General features: G+C 56.7%; 10 protein-coding genes across 10 annotated transcripts in view; 5 read left to right on the top strand and 5 right to left on the bottom strand.

Annotated features, from left to right (window-relative positions):
• The window catches only part of SODALDRAFT_109770 (hypothetical protein), a 2,172-nt gene extending 870 nt beyond the window's left edge, over positions 1-1,302 (top strand). The window contains exon 3 of the mRNA XM_028606538.1: positions 1-1,302. Within this exon, the coding sequence (XP_028468828.1) occupies positions 1-1,162 (1,162 nt within the window). The 3' untranslated portion in view covers positions 1,163-1,302.
• A 521-nt stretch (positions 1,303-1,823) lies between these two features.
• Positions 1,824-2,453, top strand: SODALDRAFT_109936 (DUF1242-domain-containing protein). Its single transcript, XM_028606541.1, has 3 exons — positions 1,824-1,961; positions 2,019-2,139; positions 2,195-2,453. The coding sequence occupies exons 1-3, from the start codon at positions 1,847-1,849 to the stop codon at positions 2,292-2,294; spliced, it is 336 nt and encodes a 111-aa protein (XP_028468829.1). The 5' UTR covers positions 1,824-1,846; the 3' UTR covers positions 2,295-2,453.
• A 786-nt stretch (positions 2,454-3,239) lies between these two features.
• On the top strand, positions 3,240-5,521 carry SODALDRAFT_330741 (PCI domain-containing protein). The gene is made up of 4 exons (XM_028611279.1): positions 3,240-3,478; positions 3,543-3,599; positions 3,684-4,403; positions 4,551-5,521. The coding sequence occupies exons 1-4, from the start codon at positions 3,395-3,397 to the stop codon at positions 5,160-5,162; spliced, it is 1,473 nt and encodes a 490-aa protein (XP_028468830.1). The 5' UTR covers positions 3,240-3,394; the 3' UTR covers positions 5,163-5,521.
• Positions 5,522-5,558: 37 nt separating this feature from the next.
• SODALDRAFT_349118 (dihydrofolate reductase) lies at positions 5,559-6,599 on the bottom strand (the record flags this gene model as incomplete). Its single annotated transcript, XM_028613408.1, has 2 exons — positions 5,559-6,325; positions 6,497-6,599. 2 exons carry the CDS (start codon positions 6,597-6,599, stop codon positions 5,559-5,561), a joined length of 870 nt encoding a protein of 289 aa, XP_028468831.1.
• A 3,938-nt stretch (positions 6,600-10,537) lies between these two features.
• Positions 10,538-12,270, top strand: SODALDRAFT_349119 (NIPSNAP family protein; the record flags this gene model as incomplete). Its single annotated transcript, XM_028613409.1, has 3 exons — positions 10,538-10,745; positions 10,851-11,177; positions 11,321-12,270. 3 exons carry the CDS (start codon positions 10,538-10,540, stop codon positions 11,803-11,805), a joined length of 1,020 nt encoding a protein of 339 aa, XP_028468832.1. The 3' UTR covers positions 11,806-12,270.
• SODALDRAFT_330744 (hypothetical protein) lies at positions 12,241-13,916 on the bottom strand. The gene is made up of 2 exons (XM_028611280.1): positions 13,420-13,916; positions 12,241-13,323 (listed from the first exon to the last, which is right to left on the bottom strand). Exons 1-2 carry the CDS (start codon positions 13,720-13,722, stop codon positions 12,403-12,405), a joined length of 1,224 nt encoding a protein of 407 aa, XP_028468833.1. The 5' UTR covers positions 13,723-13,916; the 3' UTR covers positions 12,241-12,402.
• A 679-nt stretch (positions 13,917-14,595) lies between these two features.
• On the top strand, positions 14,596-15,230 carry SODALDRAFT_322248 (hypothetical protein; the record flags this gene model as incomplete). Its single annotated transcript, XM_028609701.1, has 2 exons — positions 14,596-14,704; positions 14,776-15,230. 2 exons carry the CDS (start codon positions 14,596-14,598, stop codon positions 15,228-15,230), a joined length of 564 nt encoding a protein of 187 aa, XP_028468834.1.
• Positions 15,231-15,411: 181 nt separating this feature from the next.
• On the bottom strand, positions 15,412-16,858 carry SODALDRAFT_330748 (hypothetical protein). The gene is made up of 2 exons (XM_028611281.1): positions 16,192-16,858; positions 15,412-16,134 (listed from the first exon to the last, which is right to left on the bottom strand). Exons 1-2 carry the CDS (start codon positions 16,823-16,825, stop codon positions 15,857-15,859), a joined length of 912 nt encoding a protein of 303 aa, XP_028468835.1. The 5' UTR covers positions 16,826-16,858; the 3' UTR covers positions 15,412-15,856.
• A 2,957-nt stretch (positions 16,859-19,815) lies between these two features.
• On the bottom strand, positions 19,816-20,922 carry SODALDRAFT_110148 (hypothetical protein). The gene has a single exon (XM_028606542.1). It carries the CDS (start codon positions 20,675-20,677, stop codon positions 20,045-20,047), a length of 633 nt encoding a protein of 210 aa, XP_028468836.1. The 5' UTR covers positions 20,678-20,922; the 3' UTR covers positions 19,816-20,044.
• The window catches only part of SODALDRAFT_273223 (glycoside hydrolase family 2 protein), a gene marked incomplete at both ends in the record, with an annotated part of 2,568 nt that continues 1,497 nt past the window's right edge, over positions 20,674-21,744 (bottom strand). Inside the window, 3 exons of the mRNA XM_028607886.1 lie at positions 20,674-21,010; positions 21,146-21,276; positions 21,369-21,701. Of these exons, the coding sequence (XP_028468837.1) occupies positions 20,674-21,010; positions 21,146-21,276; positions 21,369-21,701 (801 nt within the window). The remainder of the gene's footprint in view (positions 21,011-21,145; positions 21,277-21,368; positions 21,702-21,744) is intronic.

Genomic DNA, 21,744 nt, shown 5'->3' on the forward strand with positions numbered 1-21,744 from the left:
GACGTATACCACACCCAAGCCGACGTATACCACACCCAAGCCGACGTATACCACACCCAAGCCGACGTATACCACACCCAAGCCGACGTATACCAAGCCTCCATGCACCACCCACCCCGTGCGCAAGAAGACGACGACGACGATCGAGACCAAGACCAAGACGAAGATCGTGACCAAGACCAAGACGCCGCCCGCCGTCACCAAGACCGAGACCAAGACCAAGTCCGCTACCAAGACGAAGCTCAAGTACACCACCGCGACGAAGACGGTGGCCGACTGCGCAACAGTATCCATTACTGGTACCTTCAAGGCAACTGCTGTGCCGTCCAAGTCGTGCTCGAAAAGGGAGATCATCGTGACAATGCCAGTGGACGAGTCAGCCCAGCCTCCGCCGGCTCCAACTTCATCGGATCAATATCCAACGATTGTAAAGAAGGACGAGAAGAAGGATGAGAAAAAGGACATAAAAAACGTCCGGATGAAGTGCAATATAGCTTCCAAGCCGAGAGGAAAGCCGAATAATAAGTATTTCCTTAAATTCCCATGGCATAAGGCGGTGGCCATGCCGCCGACGAAAGGGCCAAGCCAACCTACGCCGGAACCTGAGGGGGATCCAACCCAGATAGCTCAACCTTCGCCGACTGGGAGATATATGCGGGCGAGACGGGAAGGGCAGGCCGAGTCGAAGGGAACGAAGGAAGACGAGGCTCCGGGGAGGAACGAAGACGGGGCGAAAGCCGACGACAAGAAGGAAAAGAACGGGGGCAAGGAGAAGCATCTTTACGTCGTACCCGAGCCATGGCTTACGATGCGCAAGTCGGCCGAGTGGTATGCTAGCCAGCTGATCGGGGTCCCCTTTTCCACTCGCCAGGACAAAGAGGATCCCAAGAATGACGGCGGCACCGGAACGGGCACCGGTAACACGAACGTCGACACCGGTAGCGGCACCAAGAATAACGGCGGCACTAACTCCGATGCTGACTCCGGCACCAAGAATAACCGCGGCACTGACTCCGGTTCTGGCTCCGGCACTGGCAAACAGGGTACAGACACCGGCGCCGGCACTGGCACTGGCAACCAGGGTGCGGACACTGGTACCGGCACCAAGAATAACGGCGGCACTGACACTGATGCTGGCACCGGCGCCGGCACCGGTACCTAGGGTATTTGGCCTCTCCAGGACAGACTTTAGGACCCCGACGTCGAAGTATGCCTGCGGCTAGCCATTGGGACCATTGGTCGTTTGTTTCTCGGATGTCGACCTGGAGTTGTGAAGACAGGGTACTGGGCAATTTGTTCGTTCCACCCGTGGAGGAGGGCGTACTAGGTAGGAGTAAAGGGCGCGTTGATTTGACTAGGACTATTAAGGGAAAGCTGGGGAATGGTAATTCGAGTATGGAGAAGGAGAATGACGCAGATTGATAGAAAAAGTTTCGAGGGTACTAGGTAATTGGTAGTCCCAAAATGCCAGTTAAAGCATTATTGCTTGATGTTTGATCTGTCAATGACCGGATGTCTGCCATTTTGTGAATCTGAAGAGAAATGTGATCCTGAGATCCTGATGTCATAACGTCCAGACCTATCATGGACTCTTTTGGTGTAGCGCCCTGGGGGAGCTCATGGCGTCTGTGGCTGTCGTGTACACAGCCAGAAACTCTGTGTTGTTAATAATAAAAGGGGCTGACCGAGAAGACCAGTACGGGGCTGCCGTCGGAGATTCGGACAATATAGCGCCGACAGTCGGGCCTAATCACGTGATGCAAATCGCAGCGTACTGGGTCGTACCCACAGTAAACAGACAGACCAGCTGGCAACAGACCTCAACTCGGCAGCTCGTTGTACCCAAATGTTCCAGGTGGTCTGTCTCTCATCTCTCATCTCGCCTCAAGGCAACAAACACCAACCTGACGCAAACAACTTGAAACACGTAAAAGGCTCATGGAATAGAGTATTACAATATGGTAGTTCTGCCCTGAAATCCATCTCGAATATCCTGGGGGGGGTTTGCTAACGCGCAGTCATCCCACAGTCGGCCCTTTTCAACTTTGAGTCGCTCGTATTCATCATCCTTCTGGCCATCTGCACTTCCGCCTACATTCATCAAATTTTCCCCAGGATTCTGGATTCCAACAAAAATGGGTGAGTAGGCTGTCATACAGAGTGGAAGAACGCCCCCCGTGCTGATCGTAGCTAGTGCCCTCGGTATCGTCTGGAAATTCGCGAGGATCGGGGAGCGCTTGAGTCCCTACGTCAGCATAGGCTGTGTCATCATGGCGATCCGGTTCCTTATCTAATCCTGCCGGCTTCTCTCATCTTTCATCTGAGGGTGAAGCGGCAAATTGTCGGTGGAGCTTCTCGGGATTCATTTGTCAAGCTGCATTCGTGGTGAGGAGTCTTACTGGCCTCTGTGCCAGGTCTTGTTGACTCTTTCCTGGACCGCCGAGGAGCCAGGTCGAGAGGCTGTGCGAAGGAATCACAGGCCCAGGCGGAGCCACCATTTCGCCAAACAGGGAGAAACCATGGCAATGCATCATCGAACGGCTCTACGGGGGGTTGATCTCACGACCATTAAGACACAAGGACCGAGAAGCGAGAACAGGACCGAGGACTCTCATTTCATACTGACGGAAGCCCGGTGGATGAGTTGCTTATGGGTTGAAGCAGCTGCGAGTGGGTTGAAACTACGGAGAAGCTTCGAGGTCCAGCATGACTGGGCAATGATGACTACCTGAGGTGTCAAGTTGGGGATGTGGGCTTCATTTTCCGAGAGACTTTGGCTCAGGAAGCCGAGATGAGCGTTTGGAAATGGATGAACGGACGTTGCAGCAAGCGAGACCGCCGTTGGGAGTATAATGTTTAAAACTCGAGCCTGAATAGATAGATCTCTCATAACTCAGGGAATACCCAGAGCCTCACAGCGTTAACAGCCAAGCGACGTCCGGAGAAGAGAGCAGCTGCTGATCAGGAACTCACGGACTGATGCTAGCTAGATAATAAGGTACCTGTACCTCGCCTGCAGCAATTACGTGTACTTCATGTTCCGTACCTTACCTAAGCGGCGATACACGTACTTGGGCTTTCGGAATCGGAGAAACAACACTCCGGGCTAAACTTCGGATAGGTGTACCTACCTAGACAGAAGTACGTACCGGTATCCATCGTCAACTGAGATGTGGGTCCAAGCTCACGCTCACTGGTACGTACACTCATCGTAGGCACGAGCATCTTGCGTGAGCTTCCAGCCTGGTAGAAGCTCGACATCATTCAACTTCATTGCCAGCCCTGTCACCTCCCCGCCTCCTTCGCCCAATCCGACGCACAAATCATCAACAATCCCAATCGATTGCACCAGTCACTTCATACACCTCTGTACATTGCATTTGGACACGACACTATGGCGGAACGAATGCTGAAGCCCGAGAAGGACTTCTCGAAGGAGGCAGACAAACAGATCCCAGAGGCTGAGAAGCTTGCATCGGTACACACCTGCCTCCTACTGTGCGATCGCTTTACCCTCCGCTGACTTGGTCGCATCTTCACAGACCGATATCCAGGCTGCCATCGAGCATCTCGCCGTCCTTGAAAAGAAGGCCCGCCAGGTTCGTCGACAGGCTCTCTCTCTCTCTCTCTCTCTCTCTCTCTCCTTCCGTCGTTCGCAAAAAGCTGACTTGGGCATCCCAAAGGCGTCAGATCTCGCAACCACATCCCGCCTACTAATCGCCATCGTTACACTCTGCAAAGATGCCGGAAACTGGTCTTTGATGAACGAGCAGGTGCTCCTGCTCTCGAAGAAGCATGGCCAGCTCAAGCAAGCCATCACCAAAATGGTGCAGGTGGTCATGGGGTTCTTCGACAGCACGCCGAACCTGGAGACCAAGCTCTCCGCGATCGAGACGCTACGGACGGTCACCGAGGGCAAGATCTTCGTCGAAGTCGAGCGGGCGCGCGTGACCAAGGTGCTCTCCGACATCAAGAAGGACCAGGGCGACCTCAAGGCCGCCGCCGACATACTGTGCGAGCTGCAGGTCGAGACGTTCGGGTCCATGGACCGGAGAGAGAAGACCGAGTTCATCCTGGCGCAGGTGGCGCTGTGCATCGAGGTCGGCGACTGGAACCAGGCCGGCATCCTGAGCCGCAAGATCAGCACCCGCTACCTGGCGAGGAAACCCAAGAAGACGCCCGAGGACCTGGAGAAGGAGCGGAAGGAGCGCGAGAAGAAGAAGGCCCGCGGCGAGGAGGTCCCGGAGGAGAAGGAGGACGACACAACAGACTTGAAGCTGCGTTATTACGAACAGCAGGTCACCCTCGCCAAACATGACGACAAGTACCTTGACGCCTGCAAACACTACCGGCAGGTTCTGGATACCGAGGCGGTGGAGGAGGACCCTCGCCAGTTGCACGCTGTAAGCTTTTTCTTTTATCGTCCTTTTTCTTCTTCTTCTTCTTCTTCTTCGTCTTTTCCCGCCTCCTTTTCAAGATATTGCTATGCCCTCCCCATTACCAATTACTTGTCTCTTCTATGGCTGACTTAGGCTCTCACCCCATCACAGACCCTCCAACGTATCATCTACTTCGTCATTCTTGCCCCCCACGATAACGAGCAACATGACCTTCTGCACCGGATCCAGCGTGACAGCCGCATTAGCGAGGTACCCGTGGAGGCGGAGCTGCTGAAGCTCTTCACGATCCACGAGCTGATGCGATGGCCCGAAGTGGCCAAGAAGTTCGGCCCGCACCTGTGCCAGACGGACGTGTTCGACGCCGAGCCGGGCCAGTCGGCGGACGAGAAGGCGCACCAGCGGTGGAAGGACCTGCGCAAGCGGGTGATCGAGCACAACGTACGGGTGGTGGCCAAGTACTACACGCGCATCCAGATGGGCCGGCTGACCCAGCTCCTGGACCTCGCGGAGGACGAGACGGAGAAGTACATCAGCGACCTGGTCACGTCCAAGACGGTGTACGCCAAGATCGACAGGCCAGCGCGGATCGTGAGCTTCGCCAAGCCGAGGGATGCCGACGACGTGCTCAACGAGTGGAGCGGCAACATGAAGAGTCTCCTGGGCCTGCTGGAGCGCATCGACCATCTGATCACCAAAGAGGAGATGATGGCGCGGATCCAACCGACCTCCAAGTCGGGCAAGGGCAAGGCTGTGAAGGGCTGAGAGGAAAACACGCAAGGAGAGTGGTGATTGGAGCGAGGAGTGCATGCTTTTTTTCTTGGGGCCAGGGCAAGGGTGATTCGGACTTTTTTTTCTGTTTCTGGACAGGTCCGGTGTAGAACATAGAAAATACCATGGCCCTTAAGAGGAGATGACGGGGCGATGTAACATTTATGAAAGCCCAGATTTCCCATCCCGTCTAGTGTCTGTCTATATGTCTTGTTTATGTGGCTTAGGCGTCTATCATCACACAGCTCATTCATTCCCATTCAGTGCCGGCGCCCCTTATTCATCGCCAACGAATCTTTCCCATCCTTGCAAACCAATCCGTTACCATCATCGCTGAAAATACGCGTCCCCCCACCGATCTCCTCTATCCTCCTCCACATCTATTCGAGTCTATAGAGCCGCTTTCGTCTCGTCCTGCGCATACTGTTTCACAAAACCAGCCAAGGCCATGGCCCACTCTTTCGAGATGGGCACGTAGTGGCCCCCAGGATGAACAACGACAACAGGATCAACACAACGGTCTATGAGGGCGCGGCTCCTCCCTTCCTCAACGACCGTGTCCAGGCTCCCGAGAAAGTGCACAGTCGGGGTGCGGATAGGCGGGTCGTAGCACCAAGCCAGCGACGGGTCCGTGGCGAAGAAGCCGGAATAGACGGCAGCGAAGCGGAGGGGCCGGTCGCCGTTCGCGTCGCGCAGGGCGGCGGCCCAGCCGGCGTGGGGGGCGGGGGGGACGCGGTCACCGTGCGGGGCGTCGTCGAGGGCGGAGGCGACGAGGGCGGCCATGGCGCCGCCTTGGCTGAAGCCCACGACGCCGTCTACGCCGCCCGCGTCGCGGATGGTGGAGGCGAGGGCGCGCATGCCGTCGTCGATGCCTGCGTAGGTGATTTCCGGGTCCGGGCCCGGGCCGTCGCGGCGGCGGAACCAGGCCCAGGCGTCTGGGTCGGTTTCTTCGGCTGGGTGGTGGCGGCTGCTGTCGTCGTCGTCGCCGCTTCCGCTTCCTGGGGGTACGTAGCCTGGGATGTCGCGGGCGTTGAGGCGGAGGGGGGCGGTTGGGTAGAGGCAGGTTAGGGTGATGTTTAGGGGGGAGAGGGCTTTGGCGAGGAGTTTCTCGAGGGCGCGGGTCTTGGAGCGGAAGAGGGGGCCGGATTGAGTGTAGCCTGTGGTTATGGTTAGGTCAATGTCCATGGGGAGAGTTTTGGGCAGAGTAGAGCTATGTGATGTCGGTTAAGGGGCTCAGGTGAAGGGTGAGAGTGAGTGAGGCCTAGGTTCTGGAGAGGGTAAGGCCGTATTTGTAATGTAAGACGTTTACTGGATGAAGCTAATCGTACCGTGCAACATGAGTATTTTGAAGTCCTTTTTGTTGCTCGCCTTGGAGTTGTTTCTGGCTGGGGGATCTCTCTCCCGGACGCCGTTGGGATCTATGCTTGCCATTCTGATGTTGGACCTGGAGTTCACGAAGGTGGATGTGGGTGAAGTCACTGAAGTGATGACAAAACGAGTAAATGAAAGCTGAAGACGAGACGATCTCGAGATGCTAATAGACGTAAATGAGAGTGTGCTAAACCAGGAGCCTCCAAAGACGGGCATCAGAGTGGGTTGTTCTCCTGGGACAATTTAGGAGAGTGGTGGTTCTATTGGTCTTTTGCGTTCGATCGAATATCACATCACGTACGGAGGTTGGTACATACGTATTTTATGCCGACCCAGCGATAGGGATCCGTAATCCCCGCATATCCCCGGCACAGACTGGAGGTTTGCTAGCAGTTGTATGTAGTGGTCCGTGCGTTCCAACTACCTTCCTCAACTTCATTACGAGCTTTGTACCTTGGGGCACATTACTTCCAGATACTTCGTCTAGAATATGAATCCAGTTCCTATACTTTCTACCTACCTTATGCTGAATACGTTACCCAGAGGAGTTCCACGTCATTCGTCTCTAAGCGACGTACCGAATCTCTCCGTGAAGCCCTCGCACATCACCTTCGACCTAGAATGTACAGTGGCAGTTTGTCCGTCTCCTGTCATCAAGGGAAGCCATGCTACCTGGAATTTGTGAAAGATCTCTAGCCTCTGTATAAGATCCGTCAAGAAAAGTCTTATCTGGAGAACTCGAAGGCTGCATTTCCAGACACGAAAGAAGACTGTCCTTCGCCCGGACTGTTCGGGCAAGACACTTGGGCTGCCGAAACCAAACAAGAAGGAAGAAAAGAAAAGAGACTCAGAATCTTTGCCCCTGCACGAAACCTCTTCTCACGAACGGAGGGGCTCCTGACCCAGAACCTTGCGGCCCGGGCTGCAGTCAAGCAGTTCTCATCACGGTCTTTCCCCCAGATGTATCCATTCCCCCAGATGTATCCATTCCCCCAGATGTATCCAATCCCCCATGTCCCAACTTTCAGCACCCGTGTACTGTACTTGTCACCCCGTCTCTCCGCAGCCTTAGCCTGTCGGAGATGGGAGTATGGGCACACGGGGTATCGCCAACTATTATGTCCCTCTACATTAGCCACAGTGGTCACTCAATGTGGAAAGACTCGCCCATCAGTCCTTCCCTCCGCGTCCTGCAATGAACCTTTAAATGAGGAGGAAAAGACAAACGTACCTCAATACAGAGAGCACCGTGGTGCAATGGGTAAATCGAGCCCGTTTGCCTTTCGTTTGAAAGGTTCACTGTTCGATCCCCGTGGCCGATGATGAAAATACTTGTTACGATCTAACACATCTTAGCAAGTACCCAGGGCTTGTCTTGACGACGCCGGAGCTAATGGGCGCTCTGCTGAGAGACGATGTACCGGGGAAAAAAGTCCCCGACAAGATTCTCATCGGACGATGTACCGATTGGCCCTACGGAAGGGATTCGGAGATGATGAAAAAAAGTAAGACTGAGGCCTGAACTTACCTTTTTGATAAGGCGAGGGAGTGAAAGAAGAGCGGACTGGGTGGGATTTTTTCCCCCCTCCCGGGTTTATATAGACAGGCAAGAGACGTACAGCACGTGCTGTGGTATGGGTGGTGGCGTTGGACTAGATGACAAGATATTGGGAAAATTAAAAACAAAACAAAAGTTAATTACATGGCGAGGCTGAAAGTACAAACTTTCTACGATACGCCACTCTCTGGTTCGTCGTAATGTGTGGCGTTCTAGAGTTTTGATGTAATGGAATGGAGCCCTCCCACGACATTTCTCTTGTTGAGTGTCGCTTGTGTCCAATCTAGGACAGGTGGGCATTCCCCTAAATATTGTCAGATTCGCATCGGCATGTTTCAAACCAACGGATGGGAGAACTTGATACCGAGGGGCGGGACGCAAGTTGACAGGCCATGAAGAAACGATATGCCCGTCGAGACGGTTGTCCCTCATGCAATGGAGCCTCCTTTGTGGGTAAGAGGTTCGTTCCATGTCACGCCGTGATATGGACCACCGATGCCAAACAGCCACATGCAATCCAATGTAATGCAATGAAATGCAACAGCTCAATTGATTCAACAAGTGTCGCCTGTCTATGATACAGTCCGCCACCGGCGTACGCTCTCGATAGTCATCAGCGCACGCATGTATGCATGGGGTATGGGTATTCCCAATCGTGCCGCGTCGACTCCCTCCGAGACCACTCCCCCCAATTATCTCAACCTCCGCTCGCCTCAAAGAACAGATGGTTTGTTTTCCTTAGTGGCCGCTCTTGGCGTTCGGGTTACGAGGATCGTTCTTCCACTCGTCGGCTACATCGAGTCTTGTGTCAGTTTTTGTGCCGTTTCCTGGAATCGTCAGGGAAGGAGGCCAGGCGGGGCGTACTCTGCATCATGGCGTTCTGGGCCGAGTTGATACCGTAGGCGATGACCAGGCCTGTCCTCAAGTGTCAACGTCCTGTCTCCTACCATCCATCCACGGGCTGCCCTGCGAAAATCGAACGAAACAGCGCAGTGCGCGCCTGTTTTTTTGCGCGCAATAAAAGCAGTGGGAAGCTTATCGTTCTATGGAGTCATACCGGCAGCGAAGAAGGGGGCCATCGGCTTCACTGTAGAACTTGTCAGCGGGTACCGAAAGGGCGGAATGCGATCGGGTTGTCGGGGACGGGACAATTGACGTACGGACAGGAGCCGGGAACTTCTTGAGAGGGGTAGCACCAAACCAGAACATCTTGGCGGTTGTGATTTTTCGGGGTTTTTGGGTGACGACGGATTTGGCGGGGTCGATTTGGGCGGTGGTTGATTTTGGAATCAGGTCTGAAATGTGAAGCTATCCTGACGAGCCTTTTTCCTCCGATGCCTCTTCCGCCCCTAGCCCGGTAGCCGGAAGTTGTTGCCTTAGGCAAAATGAATTTATCCCATGAGTCAGCATGCAATGACTAAGACAATGAGGGGAGAACCGAAAGGGGAGGGAGTACGTAAGGTACCGAGTAATAACGTACCACTACGAAGACGGATTATCTTCGGCAGAATAGGTCCATCAACCAACGGTATGACCTTCATGGCTTGTGCCCCACTTGTTTCTCCGCATTCCGTGACTTCCAAGGCAGGCCCTGTGAAGTAGATCGGCCCCACATGAGCTCATGCGACACAGGGCACATTACAATGTACATTACCCCAGACCATGGCTTGACCTGTGCTTCCGCTTCCCCTCCCTCATTTCCTTCCCTCCCTCTTCCTTTTAGCCCAAGTCGCTACCTCTCCTCCAACTCGGCCTTCAACCTACCAACGTCGACCTTTCAGTCTTTCTTCCCCCTCCTTTGTCTATTTGACTTTCGCCTTTTTTGTTTCGACACTACCTGGGGTTACCTTACCTCTGCTATATTAACCACTCTGATATTACAAGTACGACGAGGACAATCCTACCCGAAAGTGCTGGGTGTGCTTCCCTTAATTGTGCAGCTCCTCGCCTTCCCAAGTCGAGCCAATTACTCTGATTGTCCGCCCTCCAAAGGCGTCAGATCTAACCAACCCGCAGCTTGCTCCCCTCTCTTCTGCTGTGGCCTGTGACCTGTAACACACGGGTACACACTACGCACACGCACACACACTTACCACACCTTGTGAAAGGGAACCCCTCTTGCTTCCTCGGAACTCTCTTTGCCTGCCTTCCGCCTTCCAACTCTGTACTCTTTCGACCTTCCGCCCTCGGGCGTACCTAGGACCAACTCATTGCCTTGGCAACAAAACAACGTCCCCTCGCTGTCCATATCGACCTCGACAGTTCTGTTGTTGGATTGCAAAGACATTTGCGGTTCTTCAGCGACTGTTGCATAATTACACACCGGACATTCTTCCTCCGAGACCACGGCAGCCTACATAATTAAGGTGCACAGCCATCCTTTATCCAATACCTACCGCCACCTCTCGACCAACGACAAATCCGACGCATCTTGATCATCATGCTGGGTCAGCGAGCGATGCGAGCAGTCGCCGGTGTGGCCACCCCGCGCTTGGCACTGCGAAGCTTCGCGACCACTGCTCAGCAGGGTAACAAGGTGTCGTCCATGTCCGACGACAGCGCCGCCCCCGACACGGTCGAGTTGTTCAACAAAAGGCAGAGCGAGTTCCGGAAGCAATTGGTGGAGCAGCAGAAGAATCGGGAAGCAAGTGCGTGGTCCGAAGATGCATCGTCCTCTTCCTCTCCCTCTCCCTCTCCCTCTCCCTCTCCCTCTTCCTCTTCGTCCCCCGCCGCGTCCACTGGTTTTTCCAAAGACCAGGCCGTGGGCTCACTGAAGAGTACTGCAGAGCAGAAAGCCGAGGTGCAGGACCCCCCGCGCAAGGCGGGTCCCTTGACCAACCTCATCTACGGCACCAAGGAGGGCCGTGAGCTCGATGCCCAGCTTGCCGCCAGTTTTAGCCAGGTTCTGGCTCGTGGGAAGTACGTCCACACCATCACCTTCCACGAGGTCAGGCCCGACAAGGTTGAGGAGTACGTCGACCTTGTGGGTTACTGGTATCCCAAGATGGCCTCCTTGCCCGAGAATAAGGTTCATCTTGTCGGGAGCTGGAGAACGGAAGTCGGTGACTGCAGCACTTTTGGTATGTCTTTGTCGTGTTTCTCTCTCTCTCTCTGTCTCTCTCTCTCTCTCTCTTTCACTCTCTCCCTCTCGATGTTTCCATTTCTTTTTATGTAACCACGGCCCACAACCACCAATGCTGACCCCCGGCCCACCACGTCACAGTTCATATCTGGGAGTACCAGAGATACCAGGGCTACCACGAGTCGATCCACAACATCGCCAGCCACCCCGAGTCGGCCGAGATTGACAGGAAGCTGAGGAGCCTCATCGTGTCCAAGAACAAGTCGCTCATGCAGGAGTTTTCCTTCTGGCCCACGACGCCGCCACGCAAGCTCGGCGGCATCTTCGAGCTGCGGTCCTACACTCTGCACCCGGGCAACCTGCTCGAGTGGGAGACGCATTGGCGGCGCGGCCTCAAGGCCCGGCGCGAGGTCATGGAGGGCGTCGGCGCCTGGTTCGTCCAGATCGGCGACCTCAACACCGTCCATCACCTGTGGCAGTTTGCCAACCTGGAGGAGCGCAAGATTCGTCGCGAGCAGAGCTGGGAGATTGAGGGCTGGAGCCAGACGGTCCACAAGACTGTGCCGCTCATCCAGACCATGAAGTCTCGCATTCTCGTGCCTCTGCCCTGGTCGCCCGTGGCGTAAAGAAACAAGCGTCTTTTTTCACCATTGGTGGATCGAGTTGTGTGCTCTTAACAACTTGCTTCACTGCAACTTGAGCGTTGGAAACCAATGGAGGTTGGGGGGAAAAAAAAGGGGGGGTTGGGTTGCACACATTGCAAAGGGGACTCGGCTACATCTGAACACAATGCAAAGCGGCTTGCATGTTTTATTGTATGGCCAGCGTCGATACCATGGATCTTTTTGAGTTTGGACCTTTCTTTTTTTCTTTCCCTTTGTTGAGGCATGGTTCATGGTTTTCCGCATCCACATGGGGGCATGGATTGACGGTTTGTACCGGGCCATCTATCTGTATGTATAGTCCTGTAACTCCAGCGGCGCAGGGCAGGCTGGAGAGGGTCGATAGGTATTGCATCGCGGAATTCCAGACAAGAATCGTCAAAAGGAATATTTATTTGCCCGGAAACTGTATCCACGGGGATATCCATGTCTAATCTCAAAATGTTCTCATATTTTAAATTCCAAATCGGTAGGGTATCTATTGTTATTTTTGCTTGTCTTACCCGAAAAAGGTAGCAGCACTCGTACATGCATCCTCCACGGCAGTGCCGCGATTTGTAACTACACCTCCCCCCAAGCCTCACGACCGTGCAGTTCCTCCCCCATGACGGCGGCCAGGTTCTCCCTAGCGCGGGCCAATGTCCTACGTAGAGCGGCGAGCTTGGCCCAGAGGATATGCAGGCTCGCATCCTCCACGCGGATGGTGACTTTTTCCCTCACGAAGACGTCGCGTTGCTGTCGCTCATCGACGTGGCCGTGGCCATGGCCGCGAGTGGAAGACGCGGCGGCGGCAGCAGCAGCAGCAGCAGCGCCACCAGCACCACCACCGACAGCAGCAGCAGCAGCACCGACGGCAGCGGCAGCAGTAGCAGCAGCCGCTGGAGGGGACTCCCCCTGGGCCATCGGGCGGCGGATGACGCCGTCGGCGGGGTGGACGTGTTTCCCGCCGCCGCTGTCGGTGAAGCGGCTGTAGCTGAAGCGGCAGAGGAGGTTCATCTCGTCGTGCTCGAGGGGCCGGACGACGCCGAGGGCGAGGCCGAGCTTGGTGCCGAGGTTGACGGGGGCGTCGGCGGGGGCGAGGGCGCGGAGGGCGAGGACGAGGGCGCGGTTGTCGAGGGCGAGGTGGACGGAGAGGGACGGGGGTAGGGCGGGGCGGAAGTGGACGGGCGGGCAGGACTCGGAGAGCCAGGAGGAGAAGATGATGGGGTCGATGTCGGGTCTGGGTTTGGGGTGGGCGAGGAGCATGGGGTCGTTGGGCCCGCCGAGGAGGAAGGAGGCGGAGGCGAGGGTTGTGGACAGGACGCGGAGGTGGTCGGCGAGGGGACGGGGGGAGGGGGAGGGGTGGTCGAGGCTCAGGGAGAGGAGGTTGATGGATTCGTTGAGGTAGGTTTGGATGGCTTCGAGGGCGGGGACGTGGATGGGGTGGGCGGGGTCGAGGGAGAGGGTCTGGTGTGGAAGGGTTTGGAGCCGGAGGGCGATTCTCTGGGGGTGGGCCTCTTCGTGTTAGTCGTTGTCTTTTTTCGATTAGGGGCCGGAAGAGAGGAGGTGCGAGGACGGGGAGGGAGGGGAGGAACTAACGGCCTTGACGATGCGGGTTCCAAGCCGAGTCATGACTCCCTTGACCTTCTCGTCATGCTGAGAGCTGACGGCCAGGGTGACCCCCGGGTCGATTGGGGCTAGGAGGGCGTAGCATTCATCGAGGCCATTCTTGAGGTTGTGGATCACCTCGCGAGTATCTTCGAGGATCCATGCTATCTCGCGGGCCTTGACGCCGGTGGAGAGCTCAATTAGCACCATGGAACCGACAGAGGCATCAGACAGTCTCCGGTGGGGGGGAGGCTCGAAGAGGTCACTGTGGAGGCTAGGTCCAATCTGGGTCATGGCGGTATAAGGTCGTACGAAGAGAATCTGACGACGCGGGACGACGCGGGACGACACCGGAAGGGGTTTGAGATGAAGATGACAAAGGGAATGACGGATCGCAATGGCCGACTGAGAAGGAATATATACTGGGACAGATAACTTACGAGAGATTCCTCCTTTTTGATCTTGAGCTCGTCGGGGGATAGAGGTGGCCAGATGCCCATAGACATGGCGGTTAATCTGGCGATCTGGCAGTTCGGGGCTGGCGAAGCGCGGGCTCAGAGTGGGATGCAGGCAGCCATTCTCCGGGGAGTTGAGGCGTGTCGCAATTGGCGATACTCAAAGGGGGAAGAATAATTGACAGAAGCTTCGAAGACGTAGTGTTGTGTAGGGAGCGTCTTGATTGTGATTGTCACGGATTCCGTATTTGGTGTCGTTTATTCGGATGCCTGCCTGCGATGCGACTCTTGATTACGTACGAAGTACCTAGGTAGGTACTAGGTAGGTAGAATGCTGTTTCGGTACGGTACCTTGTAGCTGACGTCAGTCACAGTCACACTGGGCGGGGCAGTTTGGAGTAGGTACCTATGTCCCTCTCGTAGCTTCCCTCGAATGGTGGGTACGTACAGTGCCTACCTTATTAGGTACCTACCTACATATCATTCCTCTTTTTCCTCTCACGTCCCTCCAAACCCTCATTATCAACGGACAAGGCGTGTCACCTCACCAACTCCAAGCTTTCAACGGTATGGCATTCATTCTCCTTGCATCTTTCGCTAAGACATCACTATCCATCGTCTAAACTACCGCCCTGAAACCTCACTGTTGTCTGCTCAACAACATCGCACACGTTTCAATATACAAAGGCTGGTGGTAATCTCGTTGCCTGGCATGGCGCCCACCAACCGTCCAGTCGAGCAATCACCCGCTCAGGCCTCCTTGGGAAGCTCCAAGAACCAGTCGGCTCCTCAAATCAACAAGTTGCCTAAACTACCTGAAGGTCTGACTAGTTTCTTCTTATTTTTGCCCTTCGCCCCACTCAGCCCTGTCCTGACCGTGCTCCATTCCCAGGCTTCAAGATTCAGAAACGCGCGTTGCCCAGACGCCAACAACCCGCCTCTTCCAAGTCCCACCTCGTCTACGTCTCAACGTCAACTCCCTTCATGGCCATCGTCAACCGCGTCCGCAAGCGGCTCGACAAGTCCCTGCAGGGTCGCGCCCCATCGACCCGCGGCATGAATCTGGCGCAGCGCGTCGAGATGCTCCACCGCGACGGCGGCACGCGCGGCGGCAATGCCGATGGCTCGGCCAAGTGCGAGGTCATCGTCTTGGGGACGGGCAAGGCGGTCGAGAAGACCCTCCAGGTCGCCAGCTGGTTTATGGCCCAGGGCGACTGTCTTGTCCAAGTCCGCACCAAGACGGTCGGGACGGTGGATGATGTCGTCGTTGAGGGTGACGAGTTTGGTGGAGACGACGCCCGCGTGAGGAAGATGAGCTGTCTTGAAGTTGTTGTGACTCTTAAGTGATGGGTCCTTTCTTTGGATTCTATTTGCCAAATATGCATGTGGTCTACGATGGGCTTCCCATCGATTGAACGCATCAGGATCGACTTTCGGACAGCATTGACTTGCATCGGTTCAATGGTTCCAAGGCAAGTCCCCCTGAATTGCGTACAAATGAAATTGATCCCTGACTGTGTATAGATAGAATAAGAGTTGCTCTGGCTTTCTACCCGCCGCCGTAAGGCCACCAATCGAGAGGAATGACGAAACAGGGGAAAGTTACAGCAAGGAACACGCAGAACCGAGTGCTGGTGTCCGTCTATCAGAGTCCTCCCGTGCTCTATCGACGACAAAGTGATTTCGGAAGACTCCCCTGAGCAACCAAACATGGCCTCCAACAAAGGAAAAAAAGAAAAGCGCGAACCCGACCACATTGCGCCGACACCGACCCGTTGCGCCTCAGTCTCAAAACTTGGATATCTATCGTCCAGCCTTTCCTTCCGTTCAAAGAGAATCACCGTTGCCAAAACTCCCTACGCCAACGCCTCGCCTATACAGAGATGATGGTACATACAGTACAGCCTTCATACGAGCTCATGCGAGTGGTAGCCGAGTTCTGGCCCATAGAAAGTTAAGAAAGTACAAGCCTCTTACCTGGGCTGCGTGGGGAACTTGATTTGCGCCGCCACGCCCTCCCACGTGAGAGATGGGTCGTTGGCCCTGTGGATGGTTCTCCGGCCCATCAGCCCCCTAATGGCGGACGACTGCTTCACCGACGACAGCTTCATCGACTTGACCGACGGTGGCTTGCTGGTGGCGGGCTTTACGACCTCTCGAACAGATACAGGGTCGATGTGCGACGACGGGAAGACACCCGTCTTGCCCTTACTGTTGGTGCCAGACCAGCACCAGTGGTCTTGATAAACCCCTATTATATCCGAGTCAGCGACAGAATGTTATTCGCCGTCAAACGGTGTCGACTTACAACCGACGTTGCGGATCGAGTCCCCCTTCTCGAGAGGCAACCAGCGGGGCTCGTCGCTGCCGAGCTTGGGGCTCCACTTCCACCGCGCCTTGACGGAGACGCTGCTGTTCGCGTTGTACGAGATCTCGCTCGGCTTGGGCCGGTCGATCTCGACGTGCTTGAACGGGAAAGCCGCGCGGACGCCGTCGTGCCAGCCCATGCACCAGTTGCCGCCCCATCTCGCAGGGAACTCGACGCCGACGATGCGCGCGCCCGGCAGGAACTGGAGGATGTCCTCCGACCCGTCCGGGTCGGTCGGGGGTCTCATGTCGCCCGGTTTCCGCACGTGGGACCTCACGGCCGTGGCGGTGGGCAGGGTGCTGAAGGACGTTTCCGGCATGGGGGTCGGGGCCGGCGGGTCCGGGAAGTGCAGGTCGTAGTCCTCCTCGAGGCTGTGGCCGTGGCCGTGGCCTGCCTTGCCGTAGAGGACGGTGACGCCGGGAACTTCGGGGAGAGGCTGCGGGTGGCGGGAGAGATGGCGGAGGAGCTGCTCCTGGGACAGGAAGACGGTGGCGTCGCCTTCGCGGACGGTGTGGCCGGTCTGTGTGCAGAAGAGACAGGCATAGCGGAGTTCGGAGAGCGACTTGACCATCATGTGCGACTTGAACATGAACCGAATGCGGTAGAAGACGTTGTACTTCATTTGGTTTGCGTGGGCTGGATGGCAGAGTAAAAGGGCGCGCCGCTTGGGTTAGTTCGGACAGGAAGAAAAGGCAGGAGAACGTGAAGGGGGCCAGGAAAAGATATTCTATGGGAGCCGGGGACAGGGGAGGCGTACCGTCTCGGGACAAATCTCGGGAAATGTCGCTATACACATGGTAATATTCACAGCTCGTACACCTTCCGACGGCAGTGTTCTCGCCCTACAGTTTCCTCCGGTATCAGTATAGTTCGCTCGCGTACATTCGGCAGACTCGACTCACATAGGAAGGGGCTTTCTTCATGCCCTCGGCATGTCCCGACCTGCGGAAAGCCTCGGCACCGGCGCAAAAGCCCCTGAACTGATGGAACGAGCTGCTGGGCCCGATGAGACAATCCGGCCGACGCGGCGGGGCGCGGGCGGCGCCGCGACCGCCGGGCACGGTGGACGTGGACGCGGACGCGGACGCAGACGAAGCGGAACGGCGATGGGTCCAGGTCACGACGGTATCGGACGTGGAGTGGGTTTCGTCGGCGAGCATGAGGCCGTCGTCCACTTCGCCGACGGTGGTCAGGCCGGCGTGGAAGGGCGCGGGGTCCTTGTCGCCGGCGGCCAGGCCGGGATGGGACAGGGCCGAGGAGGTCGAGGCGGAGGCGGAGGCGTTGTCGGAGAAGAGCGAGCCGCGGTTGGTGGTGGTCGGGCTGGTGGCGGAGGGTTCGTCGTAGAAGGAGCCGGAGGAGGCGCGGCTCGTCGTCGGATCGTGGTGGTGGTTATGGTGGTTATGGTGGTGGTTGGAGGGGTGGTAGCTCGTGGAACGGACCTGGAAGGCGCGGTCGTGGAGGATGGGCGAGTCGCCGGTGCCTGGCATTGTCGAGCGGTACGCTGCGGACATGGAGTGGCCCCTGAGCGGGCCGGCAGACGCAGACGAGGAGGTCTGGGCAGGAGGGACGCGGTTCTGGTGCTGCTGCTGCGGCGGCGGCGGCGGCGGCGGCGGTAGAACTGCGGTGGTGGCGGATTGGTCGCTCACCCAGGCGGTGGTACGGGGCGATGCGGTCAGGGTGGACGAGGTGTCGAGGAAGGATTCATGGTGGGCGTCAGAGTCGAGACGGACGCGGTCAAAATGGTGGTTGAGGGCGTCCGGGCTGCCAGATGCCGGCAGGACACCGAAGGCCGAAGACGCGCCCGATTGCGAGCGCAAGGGCGGCGGAGTTGGCAGCGGGGCCTGTGGTGGGGGCAGCGGGGGTTGGGAGAAGTTGGGGACGGTCGAGGCGCGCGAGCTGGTGGTGGTTGCGGTGCGGTGCAGGTGCGAGATGCGCTGGGACGGCTGCCGACTGGTGCCGGTGCTGGTGCTGTTTGTCACGGAGACGGCACGGACGCTGCCACCGACGATCCCGAGGCCTGTGGGGGTGGGTTCGGCGGCGGTCCGGCCTGCGGTGGCGGGGTGGGAAATCGGCAGCTGCGGGAACTGGGAGAGGCTGCGCACGCTGTCGGAGGGAGACAGAATGACCGAGTCGGCGCTGGAAGAGCCGGCACCGCCAGTTCGGGTGCTGTAGGTGTCGGTGGAGAAGGTCCGGTTGCGAGGCACCAGGGGCATGGCGCCAGCAGCTCGCGAGGGCGGCAGGGGAGGCAGGGGAGGCAGGGACGGGAAAGAAGAGGGCGACGGCGGCATCGAGTCGGCGTAGTCGGACGGGGAGAAGGGGAGGCTGGACTCGACCTTGAGACGGCGGATGATGTCGAGGGCGTCGAGGGCGAAGGACTTGGTGGCGGCTTGCAGGTCGGAGAACTTTGCGGGGTCGAAGGAGTCGGGGTCGATGAAGTCCTCGAAGTCGTAGAGGAGTTCTTCGAGGGTGCGACGCTTCTCTGCGATTTCGTCTGGTTGTCGGGTGCAATCCGGTCGTTAGTCTTTCCCTGGCCTTTCGGGATGCCCTTTTTTTTCTTCTTCTTTTTTCTTCTTCTTTTTACAGCCTTTCCCGAGGAGTTAGGGGAAGGGGGTTAGTGATTTAGCTTACGGTTCTCCCGGATGACATCCTTGAAAGCCTCGCCGTACTTTGCGACATGCGCGTCCCATTGCGGCTGCAATTTCTTCAGGGCTCGCTCCCCTTCGCGGATGACGGCTTGCGAGGCCTTGTCCATGCGACGGGCCAGGTCCGGGTCGTCGGATTGCGCTGCGGCGGCGTGGGCGGCGGCATCTTGACCGCGGGCGACGACTTCGCGGAACGGCGTGAGGATGAGTTCCTCGACGTCTACGGCCATTTTTTTTTTTTTTTTTGTTGTTTTGTTCCGTTGCCTTCCCTCGGGTTTCCCCCCCGCGTGTGACTATTCCTTTTTTCCTCTGGTCAAAAAGAGAAGAAGAGAAGGAAAAAAGCGAAGCTAGACGAAAGTATGCAAGAGCTAATGAAAACCCGGGGGTTCGGGACGATGCGGAAGAGGAAGTAAGGGGTCGTGTCGATCACTCTGCGCTGCGTGTCGGTAGGATGTGGTCTATGCGGAGTAATGAAAAGGATAAAAGCAGAAAAGGAAGGAGAACGGGGGAGGGAGAGGGAGGGAATGGGAATGGGAGTGGGAGGGAGTGGGAGTGGGAATGGGAATAGAGAAAGAGAGAGAGAGAGAGAGACGTGAGGTGAGGAGAGAATAGACGTCCCGGCGATGCGGCGCTGCGGCGCTGACCGGGGGACTATCCTAGGCACCGAACAACCGCGAGGTCTACCCTACCTACTCCGTACGAGTATCTACCAAAGTTCATATCGACTAACATATCCAAGTTCGCCAAGAGGTGAGCAAAGAGTGGGGAGGTGTATGTGTGGGTGTGGGATGGTGGGGACTCGGTGTGTACGAAACATGTGAGTGAGGAGGGGGTGGATGATGGTGATCATGCCTAGGTAGCAGAAGATAGGCGAGAAGACGTGCGTTTCTTTCGAAGGATACGGGGGGGGGGATGGGGGCACGTTGACGAATACTAGGACAGGGCAGCCCGACGTTACGGTCAAGGGGCCCCCCCGGTTGGAGGGCTGAGGGACTAACTGGTCTACACTACACGTACAGATGAGCCAAAAGGCACTAGAAGGTCTAGAAGACAAGGGGAAGCCAACGACACAGACGGCGATGGTATAAAGTACAACGTACGCAAGATAACGTTTTGAGATTAAAGGGTAGTCGGTTGGTGTTGGTGGTATGTCATCCCAGTTGGTGATCCGCCGAGGGGCGGGACAAGGGAAGCTGTGGTGTAGGGTCTGGTAGGGGTAGACAGCCATAGGGTTGTTCTTCTTGGCCAATGGCCCTGTTCATTGAAGAGGTAAAGTCGGGGGAGAGGCACGGACGAACGACGGAGGCGGGACTGGAGATGGGCGAAGGGCGAGGAGGGGATGGTGATGTTGGATATGAGAAGACAGGAGGGATGGGATGGCAATTGGATGACAGCGGGATCTGACAGCAGGCATGGATGAACCAAGACTTGACTTTGATGCTACGAAGAGTAATTTCTTTTCTTTTCTTTTCTTTGCTTTTATTTTCTTTTCTTGGCGAAAGCGGCGCATTCTCTTCTTCGGGCCCGCCGAGGAATCCTTCGAGGAATCCCTCCCTCTTCCTTGGAACCCGAAGCCCATTGATCGATCTAATCACAGAGGTAGCTGCAAGTGACATGACATGGACCAGACAAGATGGACGGATACGACGAATCAAAGAGGCCAAGCCCTCGTGGCGTTGACAGCACCAAGGAACGATGCAGTTCAATTGTATTTTCATTTTTGGCCACTCCTCCGTCCTGTCCTGGAATACCGCAGAGTATCCCAGAGTCCCTGTGCAGTTCATCCAAGAGGCTGCTGATGTCTCACACCACCACGTAGACCATCTCCGCCCCCCCAACCCCCCCGGGCCGCCGCCGCCTCATACACGCTCCGCGTGTCCTCCTTCCACTGCGCAACCTCCGGCCTCAGCAAGCGTCTGTCGTAGGTCAGAAGCCCGTTGACCTCGCCCTCGACGTCGCTCGTCTGCGTCCACACGCCGCCGCTGCAGGCGTACTGCTCGACCTGGGACCGCAGCATGCCGAACAGCTCCCTCGACCGCGCGTTGTAGGCCGCTCTGTCGGCCGCCAGCTCGTACGTCTGGTTGATGGTGGCGATGGCTTCGGGGACGTTCCAGAGGCTTTGCGGCGTTAGAGAGAGGGGGAAGTAAAAAAAGAAACAAGAAAAAAAAAGGAAAAAAAAAGGAAAAAAAAAGGAAAAAAAAAGGAGAAAAAAGGGAGAAAAAAAGGAAACCCGAAGAGACCACAACACATACTGCTCAATCGAGACGTTCAGGCCTATCCCGCCAAACTCGCCCTGGAATCCGATCCGCCTGGCATCGTATGCCGACGAGGGCGGCGTCGCAAACGGGGTGCCGCATTGCGGCGTCGGGTAGTGGTGATTGTCCTAAAGATTCCGGAACTCCCTGTCAGATTGATATCCATATCTTCCTCCGTTCTTCCCAGGGTCCAGTCCGTAACAAGGGGCTCCAGACATACCGAAAAGTCGCCAAAGCCGTGGTCGAACCATCCGCTCACGGCGTTGATCAACCGCGTCGGGTCGAGAGCCCGCACCACGGGGGTGAGCCGCGCTTCGAACCACGGCGGGTGCCGCAACTGGCCCCAGCCCTCGTTGAAGAGGACCCAGGCGACGATGGAGGGATGGCTCTTGTGGTTGTCGACCATGGCCTCCAGCTGCCGCTGGAACTCGTCCTGCTGCATCGCGTCGGGCGGCCTCCGCTCCGTGTCGTCCGGTAGGCTGGGCATGTCCTGGACCACCATGATGCCCATTCGGTCGCAAGCCTCGTAGAACAGGTCCGGTTCGACTTTGATCTAGGCGGAGAGTCAGCCAAAAAGAAGAAAAGAAAGAAAAGAA

Source organism: Sodiomyces alkalinus, assembly GCF_003711515.1.
Source record: "Sodiomyces alkalinus F11 unplaced genomic scaffold SODALscaffold_2, whole genome shotgun sequence".
In the NCBI taxonomy this organism is placed as follows: Eukaryota; Fungi; Ascomycota; class Sordariomycetes; order Glomerellales; family Plectosphaerellaceae; genus Sodiomyces; species Sodiomyces alkalinus.